This window comes from Perognathus longimembris, chromosome 18, assembly GCF_023159225.1.
Source record: "Perognathus longimembris pacificus isolate PPM17 chromosome 18, ASM2315922v1, whole genome shotgun sequence".
Taxonomy (NCBI): domain Eukaryota; kingdom Metazoa; phylum Chordata; class Mammalia; order Rodentia; family Heteromyidae; genus Perognathus; species Perognathus longimembris.
Genome location: NC_063178.1, coordinates 13,417,481 through 13,427,613, shown reverse-complemented (window position 1 = coordinate 13,427,613; position 10,133 = coordinate 13,417,481). Strand labels below are relative to the sequence as shown.

The following is a 10,133-nucleotide window of genomic DNA, read 5'->3' as shown; positions in this document are numbered from 1 at the left end:
CCCTCTCGGCCATGCTGGGCTGCACAGCCCGGTTCTGTAGTGCCACTTCTCTCTGGGGAACACCGTAAGGAGCCAGCTGCTAACATTCCTCTGATGAGAATCGACGGGTCTTTGGTTCCTTCTGTCTGCTGGCTCATTTGACCTTATTTTAGGTCAGAGAAGGAAAGAAAGAACCCTCAGTGGTGGGCTGAGGTAGTGTGGGACAGACTGGGGGAGGAGGGGTTGATATTCCTGCTGTGGAGGCTGGGAGCGAGATCCTAGGCTGCGATGGTTTTCGCGAGGTTTGCTTGCTGAAGTCTTATTTGTTCTTGCCTCTCACTTCAGAAGCTCACCCTCATGTAATAAGTAACTATCTCCCCAGCCAGCATCCCGTATTGACAAGCAAATGTCGCCCGCAGTTTGATTGACACCCATTGCTCCCAGGCAGAAGTATGATTTAGGAATGGTATTTCTACTTAACTTCTTTACAGCTGTTCTTGTGCAGGCCTTTATGTGTCTGTTGGTGGCATAACGCGCCTAATGTCTACCCTGGAGACTCTGTTAATATTCTCCAGCCAAGCTCTTGCTCCTCCTTCCCTCCCACTCTCATTTTCCCAGTGCCCGGTCCCTGGACACACATGTAGGAGCGCCACTATGGCGCTTAGTTAACTCTTGCTGTGTCTCAGACAACAGGCCTGGCCCAGCACTTGGGTCAAGGCTACTTGCCTGACTTGAACACTTGAACCTAAGGCATTCTGACAAGTGATTGTATCTCCTGCATGAAGTCAACTGCAACCTCAAGTCCACTGGGGGTATCCTCTAAAGAACTGTAAGCCTGTGAGCCGACTGCATACGAATCCTCTAGCCATTGTTCTGCCCTTTAAAAAAAAAAAAAAGAGAGCCAGTCCCCTCCCTTCATGTTCATTTAAAATCACCCGGAAAAACCTCCTTTGGTTTTTAAATACACCTTACTGTTCTCAAGGTAACAAACGTCTTTCATTTCGAAGGCTGGAGAAGGGGGGAAAAATCTTAAGGTTAAAAACAAAATCGCACGTACCATCTGGAAAAAACATAAAGGGCTCCCTTTATGTTAAAAGTGGCTTTGGGGGGGGGGAGTTGGGGGGAGGAGGGAACCGAAACACCTGAACGCACGGATCGTGGGACAAACCAGCAAAGGAATATGATCAAGCCAGCTTCGTTTCAACTTTCACCTGCATCCTGCAATCAGGGCTGCTCGCACGGGGGGGGGGGGGGGGGGAGGGGCAGCACTCAGGACTTCAGTGTGACCCCTGAGTCTTGAGGGCCTTGCCCCATCTGTGTCTCCCTCCCCCCAAGTATGTCCAGCCTAAGGCGCAGCCTTCTCTTGGGTTAGGCAAGGGAGTATTCAGATTTTACTGTTCATCCATGTGCAAAGAGAGGGGGGGGGGGAGGAGGCCGAAAAAAAAATCCCACATTGTCAGAGTAATGCCAAACTCTCTCTGAGTGGGATGAGCAGAGCAGATGCTGCTCGGAGATGCCAAAGCGGCTCCCCTTCCTCTGCGCCTTGGGTTCCTATAAATTGCTCCGGCGCGCGTTTGTCAGCCTCCTCTTCTCCTGGCAGGTGGTGCCCAGGCAGAATTCTGCCTCCCGTCTCCCCGGCGCTCGCGCCGCGGATCGCTAGCTCCTCGGCCCCGGCCTGAGCCTCTGAGCGCCGCGGAAAGCGAACCCGATCAGTCGCGGGTGGCCAGCGCCGCCGCGCCGCGCCACCGAGGGGCGCGCGGGGGCCCAGCTCGCGCCGCCAGCGCGGGGCTTTGGGGCTGCGCTTCTATTAGAGTCGTGGTGGTTGCGAAAGAGCGAGAAAAAAAAAAAAAGAAGAAGAAGAAGAAAGCAGGGGACTGGCGAACTCCGCGGAGTGAGAAGAAGGAGGAGGCAGGAAAAGAAAAAAAAAAAAAAAAAAGAAGACAACTTCGGGTGGAAAGTTGGGGCGAACTGGCTCCGTCGGCAAAAACGGACAAGTCGATCGCGGGCAGCGGCGGCATAAAAGTGTGAGCGGCTTCCCGAGAGCGCGCGAGGCGGCGGCTGGCTGTGCCCTCCTCCGGGCGCCCCGCGCCGGTGCCCGCCCCGCGGCAGCCACAGGTGCTAGGGGTTCGCGGCGGGCGACAGGGCGCCCCGCGCAGCCCGCCCCGCGGCCCGCACCCCCCAGCTCGGACTTGAGCTCCCGTCACTCGGCGCCCCGGCTCGCTCCCCAGCCGCAGCCACCGCCGGCCGGGCGCGCCGGCCCAGGGGAGTTGGGGTTCGGAGGGGGATTGTTTTCGGCTCTGAAGAGGTTCCCACCCAACCTTCAAAATTTTGTCCAAAAGCAGACAAGAGGATCGCCCCGCGCTGAGCCGGCTGGTGGGCAGCAGGAGGCGCCTGATCGCCGCCGGGGCGCTGGGGGTGGTGATGGTGCTGCTCCTGGTCATCCTCATCCCGGTGCTGGTGAGCTCGGCCGGCACGTCGGCGCACTACGAGATGCTGGGCACCTGCCGCATGGTCTGCGACCCCTACGGCGGCACCAAGGCGCCCAGCACCGCCGCCACCCCGGACCGCGGCCTCATGCAGTCCCTGCCCACCTTCATCCAGGGGCCGAAAGGCGAGGCCGGCCGGCCGGGGAAGGCAGGCCCCCGCGGGCCCCCAGGTGAGCCGGGGCCGCCGGGGCCCGTGGGGCCCCCGGGCGAGAAGGGCGAGCCGGGTCGCCAGGGCCTGCCGGGCCCTCCCGGGACGCCTGGTCTGAACGCGGCCGGGGCCATCAGCGCGGCCACCTACAGCACGGTGCCCAAGATCGCCTTCTACGCCGGCCTCAAGCGGCAGCACGAAGGCTACGAGGTGCTCAAGTTCGACGACGTGGTCACCAACCTGGGGAACCACTACGATCCCACCACGGGCAAGTTCACCTGCTCCATCCCGGGCATCTACTTCTTCACCTACCACGTCCTGATGCGCGGTGGGGACGGCACCAGCATGTGGGCTGATCTGTGTAAAAACAACCAGGTGAGTGCGGGCAGGCGGCGGGGAGGGCGGGGAGGGAGTGCGGGCAGGTGCGGGCGAGAGGGAGGAGACCCCGGAAATAGGGGGTGGGAGCCCGCCCGGAGGAAGGGCGCGGCCACCTGGCTCCCGGAACCACCGCGGGGAGCCGCTGGCTCTAGCCGCCGGGCCCAGGCTGGGGGTCCTGGACGGAGGACGGCGCCCCGCGGCTGGCAGAGGGTGGTTCCCGAATCTCAGACCCGCAATCCGTGCGCGCCCGAGTGAGCGCGACCCTCGAGGGGCGAGAAGCCCGGAGGTCTGGGTTCCCCGGCACAACTTTGATTCTGGGGAATTCCCGGAGCCAGAAAGCACCCCGGGCGGGGCGATCCTGATTAGCAACCTCGGGGCACTTGCAGACTATTCGGGGAACGGAGAGGCCCGAGGAGCCCGAAACGGGCGTGTCACCAGAGGGAAACTTGGGGGGGAATGGGCTTGGGCTGGAGGGAGAAAGGGGACCCAGAGGAGCGAGTCCCTGGCGCTTCCCGGATGGAAGCGGGACTGTGCGTGGCCCCGGTGCGCAGGGACTTTGGGGGGCATCCCAGACGGTGAAACTCACACCTAGTCCCTTTTAAGACTCCAATTGACTTTTCAGAGGCAGTACAAACTGGTGAGAAGCAAGGCACGGGAGGAAACGGCGAGCCTTTGGGGTTTACATCGTACAAAAGTCAAACCACACGCACCAAAACACTGCACCCACCGGGTTCTGACTAGAGGAGAAAGCGCACGGGGAAGGAGCCACGGGTCCCCAGCGCACTTGTAGGGGAGCTGGTGCGTACAGGGAAGTGCCCTTGGCCTTGACGGTGCAAACAGTACCCTTAGATGAGCCCCGGAACTAGCTCTCCTGAGCTGGTCAGAGGGTTTAGAGGTCTGCAATGCCCTGTTCAGATGTCTTTACTGTTGGCTGGGAAATTCGTGGTCCTTGCAAAAACCGAAGCACCTTTGCTCTCTTGGTCAGAGGAGGAAAATTATATTTGTAACTACCTGAAAGTGTAATGGGATCTTCTGTACAGGCTAAGTCAACAGGCACCAGGGTTAGGCCTTGGGAGCTAAAGCCAGCACCACCGGGTGTGGGTGAAGTCCCTAGACTTTAAAATTCCTTGCTGAGAACAACACACAAAAAGGCCAGGCCCATGCCCACCACCCTGCCCCCCAAAGGCCTCAGCCCATGCCTTAACAAGGAGCCCTTGGCTTTTGGGGGGTCACTGCTCCTGTGGAAATTCGGACCTTTTAGCCAAACCCCAATTTTCTATTAAGTATCATTAAAACAAGATTTCTTCCCAAGACCTAATTCTGTGTCAGAATTTCAGGTCCCAAAGTGAAAGATAAATGTTCCAAATTTATGGGAGAGCTTTATTTATTTATTTATTTATTTAAGCCCACAAATAGCTTTCCTACAAATAGCTCTAAGGCCCCTTAGGACATAGAGAACTAAAAGGAAAAATGGCCACCAGGAGGCACTGACAAGGTTGTTAATTATAGTTATTATGCACGAATGTAATATTAAGAGAAATAAAAACTATTCACAGAGAAGGGGTATAGTTATAGGTAAATGGTTATAAAGGGCATGACTCACTGTACCAAAATAGAGGCATTGTGTCACCCTAACATGGTTTATGCACAGCCCCTCTGTAGGCAGCCAGGAGACACCCCCTTATTTACAAATTGGCTCTCTACTGACACAAAAGCTAGGTCTGGAAAATACAATTACGATGAACTGATTTTTCTTTTAGATGTATCCATTAAAATGAATTAAGATTCCACTTTTACCAACAAGTACAAAAATGGTCATTATTTTTTTTAACTCTCTGGAAATCACAATTAGAAAAAAAACAAGAAATAAGAGGCTTAAATTGGTTGAAACGCTGAAGTCTAGATTTAGAGCTTGCATATGGTATGTGATACTGAGAACCCCATTCTGTATAAGAATTCTGTGTGTATTTTGTTGTAAAATCATTTCATTGTTTGGGGTGTAGATGGCTTCTTTGTATCAGTCCTGCATACAAATCCTATGATCATGATCAGGATAAGACAAATTGTTGGCCTATGATCTACAATGCATTTCATTGCCAATATATTAGGCTGCTACATCTGCAAAAAGGTAGGCAACAGGTAATTCAGAAAAAAGTAAATGTATACTAGTAAACAATAATTTTTTGAGTGTAGCATGTATTATTTTAGAAAATGGCTATTGCAATGTTACTGTTAAGGAATTTCATCTCCAGAAATATTTCATGAAGTGTGAGCTGCAGCCAGTTACAAGTGGGAAATCTTGTAAAAGTCTCTTTTTATTAATTCTAAATAAATACTTTATCCTTGATTTTCAATTATATTCATGTCTGATCAGTTCTTTGAATGGCAGGTCCTCCCTCTGAGCCGACCTAATTTGTTTTCATAAAATAGAAACTCAGAGATCCATGTTAGTGTAATGTTCTATGGATTAAGAAGATTTTTGAGAAGCCCAAGAATTAAGCAAAATGAAATGTAGCTGACTACGGGAGAGAGCAATGCCTCTGGGCCATAATCAGATGAGAGCCATTTTATTTATGCTTGGTATTGAATCTAGGATCGCAGATGGAAACGTCAGAGGCCAGTAAATTAACCTGATGTGCCACTTAACCTTTTGTTTATGATTCCACAGAAGTACAATGAAAATGAAATTATGAGAACATCAGCAGCAATTAATTAAATTAGCAAATGTTACCATAAATATTGTCTCTAATGATAAACCCTCAATAATTAGATGATGCTGAAACTATACAACCTATCCCATTGTCACAAACATACCACTAAAAGGATCCTTGTATTCCTTTTGGAACCCTCAATCTAAATTCATTCTTGGCATTTGTTGAGAGTGCATGATCGTTAATATAGAAAAAACACAAAAGTAATCTCAAACAGCTTTACATAAATACAGGAAACATTGTAATGTCTTTATACTTATACCTGGAAAGTTGACAAATGCTATCTGAAAACAATTACCATCATGCCACTATAATAAACCACTATAATAGAAACTACACCGGTTTAGAGCTATCAAATAACCAAAGACTAATTCTTTGCTTTTAAGAATGAAGGTCTTATGGCACCAGGAGCATGAACTATATTGGCAAGAATGAATAAGTTGGTGGTTTGATATTCATTTATTAAAGAGATTAATGATATGTCAAATGAACGTGGTTTTTTTTTTCCCCACAGACAGTGAAACCTGGGCTAGGGATAAAAATAGAATCTATATAGTTCACATCAGAAAAGACAGGAAAGCAAATTTTGGTAGAAATAAGTATATTGAAGTGAGGAAAGAGTGAATTTATATTCCTTGGCAAAATGGAGAAACCAGTGTACGTTTAGGAAACTGCAAATAGCTTCTTGTGCATTACCTCCCTGAAGAGTTTGATGGACTTAAAGAATTACTGAAGTCACTGAGTTAGGTCCTGGTGCTTGAAATTTCAGTTCCTATTATCCCTTTAGAGTGTAAACAGGTGAGCAAGGTTGCTCAAATCATGGTATTGAAGCATGGCAATTATTTAATTGGAAACAATCTTATGGTACCATTATACGTTAAAGTCTTAGAGAATCTTTCATTGTAAAGCAATGTCATTGGCTTTTCCCAACAAAGGAAGTAAAAAGCCAAGGCTGGAATCATTTTAATGCATTTGCAAGGTTTTGTGGTTACACCTAATGAATTAGTTTTGTAGCCCTACCCTTCAAAATAAAAACTGCATTATACTGTTAAAAGGTTATCTCTGAACCAAATGATTTACTATGTTCTTGTTCCCAAATACCTTCATGCAGAAAACAATGGTAACTACAGTATACACACTGAATACCCAAAGCACTGAATAAAACGAGTGTCTGGTTATTAATTATAGCTGTGAACTGCATTATGTTGATAATTAATTAACATATTACTGAGGTAGCTAATAACTATTTTGTATTTTAAATTTTCTCATCCATTAAAAATTCACATGCTCCAAAAATTGTCATAATTATTATATTCTTCTTGTGAAGAGAAATTTCCCTGGGAATTAATGGCTAGATAAATTTAACAAATCAAAGTATTCAGCTTTTACAAAGTGGTGATTAATTCCTGGGAAATATTATGAAGTTTATATTATTATTTAAGAGTCAAAACAGAACATCTCATTATTGGTGTGTATATTTAAGTCAATGCTTCTGAGTATGATTATGTGGCATATTTCTTTCATTGTATTAGTGCTAGTTATGACAGCATTAAGCAATTCTAAATCCTTTAAGCTCTTTTCTCCTTTTGTTATATGATACTCAGAAAGAAATATTTAAAATACTACTCAAATTACTTTCCAAGTTCAGCAGTGTCAAAGAGCCTTCTCCTTTTTTAACATTTCAGCATTAATGTGAGAACATGTCATCACATGAAAATTTAATTGGAAAACCTATCATTTAAATTTTGAAAGGAATGCAGGGAAAATTCTTGACTTATGTCTCAGTTCTCTCATTTCGCCAAGTGATAAAATCCAGCATATTGTACCCCAAGTCATGCATTATTACATACTGCAGGTTTACAAAACCACTAAATCACTTGCTGTGTTATTCAGGGAAATATCATTATAGTGGAATAGAAAACAAGCCACAAAGTAGAAGATGTGTTACTGAAATAAATCAGATACAAGCCTGCCTATTGAAAGATTTTCTAAGGCAGAATCAAAATATGTCTAAATGAAAATGAAGCCTAATTTGAGAATGTGACAGAATGTCCATATTACAGGATATGATAGGCCATTTGACTGTTTGCAAATGTTTATCAACTCAGAAATGAGACCACAGGCATAAGCAGATCCTACACAGCTCCCATCCTCGAAGCAAACCACATGTTTAGGATCTCCCAAACAGAGAGGATATTCAGTGAAATCATTCATTTAAAAATGCTAGACTTTTAAGACCTCCCACCATAGAGATTTAGTTCTTTCTGTAACTTGTAGATCTGCTGAAATTAGATTGTTGATTTAAATGCACATGTAATTAAAGGGTAAAAAGGCATAAATGGAAAAAAGAACTCTGAAAACATGGGTGAGAAAACCAAATATGTTCAAATGAGTTATGCATCTGAAGTAGATTGCTAAGAGGGGCTTTGCTTATATTCGATTTCAAAAGCCCTAGATCAAAGGGCATTCTTCTATTTTGTTCTCCCTATGTTGTAGTGAAATGGCATTTCCCTGGGTCTTTGGCTACTTTAGATCTCAATTTTCTTGTTATAAGCAACTGAAGTTAGTCATGAACTTCGGTACTCATAGACAGATGGTTAGAACATTGCGATTTGGCTTAAAGATGCAAAACACTGTGATGGTTCCCATGCCATGAAGTGATTGAGCATAGGGATTCATGGAATTAAACCAAGTAGTGATGTAGGAAGAGACGAAATTACTTTGTTTGCAGTGCTATTTACAAAAGATGAGTTGAACAGTCCTTATGAAAGCATTCTTTTCTCCCTTCTTTTCCTCTGTTCCAATCACAGAGATGGAACTGTTACAGAAAAAAAAAAATCCTTCTAGAGCTGGAAGGCCAGGCAGACATCTCTATACTATATTTGTGTTATGGCAGCAAGTCGCTTAGATATGAATGGCTAAAAGGAAAACTTGAGAGACTTCTTTTTCCTGGACTCTAACGCTTGTCTGTTTCATGCAGGTCCGTGCGAGTGCAATCGCCCAAGATGCTGATCAGAATTACGACTATGCCAGTAACAGTGTGGTTCTTCATCTGGAGCCGGGAGACGAAGTCTATATCAAATTAGATGGCGGAAAAGCCCACGGAGGAAACAACAACAAATACAGCACGTTTTCTGGATTTATTATTTATGCTGACTGATCATGCAGAAACTAAGCTTCTAGTTCTGAGTTTGAACTCTGGAGGTGGATGGCTAACGTCAGTGAATCAAGGACGCAAGGGGATGCAGATCGGTCGATCCAAGGCATCTCAGTTGTGTATAGGAGGGGAAATCCAATGCTACCTGACTCACATCTGTGTCCCTCGGAAACATTATGTAAAAAAATATATATTTAAAGCAAGATAAGCAGATGTGTGATCCACTACCGCCAAAGCAAATACTCCTTATTGTTAGTGTCCATGTGAATGAAGTCCTATAGAGATCACAAATTTTTATAGAAAAATCTAAGAGACTGAATTATTTCCTCAATATATATGATCATTTGGTGTACTGTGATCTTGCTGCTTTTATCCATATGTCAGCTTTGGTTCTTGTGAGTTTACCTGCTTATTATGGTAATTGGATAATTCATAGTGCAGGGGGAACATGATTTTACCCTGCAGGAGGAGGAGAAGAAGGAGGAGGTCTGATTGAAGTAATGCTGCTTGTCCCCAAAGAAATTGTTTGCCTTGTTCTCTTGTTAACATTAGAGCTAGACCTGGAAATGATTCAACTTCAAGCCTTAACCTGGAATTTTCTGGATTTGTGGGAATTCCCAAGCCTATGATCATTTCACATTTTCCTTTTCTTATGAATTTTCCTCTCTCTCTCTCTCTCTCTCTCTCTCTCTCTCTCTCTCTCTCTCTCTCTCTCTCTTTCTTCTGGTGATAGTCTTTAAAAATAGTGGTTGAATTTTTACCATAGGATTACCCCTCTCTGCGTGTGAAAATATGTATTTATGGGTGGTATTTAGAAAACCTTCTGTGTGTCCAGTTTGTCAGTAGAATACACTTAGATTTACTTGGAAAGTCAGAGAAATCTCTTCTTTGGTATTAAATCTGACTGAGGCTTTTGCATTCTTTGGAATGGAAGATTATCCATGACCCAATACACAAAGGTTTAATTGGACCTACTGCACTTTTCACAGAGTAAAGCCTTCCAGCAGTTACTCCACATCTGTGGCCTGAGGTGATTTCCCAACAATTTTCCCTCTAACCAATATGATAACAAAGTGTATATATTTTATATAGATACCCAACACACATATGCACACATATTTCTATACCTATATGTTAGATAACATATTATATAGAGAGATGGGTTCAGAGCACAGTGTCTTGTAGAGCCTCAAAAATTAATTTAAAAAGTAGAAAGTATATATACATGTATGTATGTATATATATACATATACATGAATATATACACATACATG

The 10,133-nt window shown here is 45.4% G+C and overlaps 1 protein-coding gene across 1 annotated transcript; it reads left to right on the top strand.

Moving 5' to 3' along the window:
• Positions 1-2,236: 2,236 nt before the first annotated feature.
• On the top strand, positions 2,237-9,869 carry C1ql3 (complement C1q like 3). Its single transcript, XM_048367984.1, has 2 exons — positions 2,237-2,988; positions 8,683-9,869. Exons 1-2 carry the CDS (start codon positions 2,401-2,403, stop codon positions 8,860-8,862), a joined length of 768 nt encoding a protein of 255 aa, XP_048223941.1. The 5' UTR covers positions 2,237-2,400; the 3' UTR covers positions 8,863-9,869.
• The last annotated feature ends 264 nt before the right edge of the window (positions 9,870-10,133 follow it).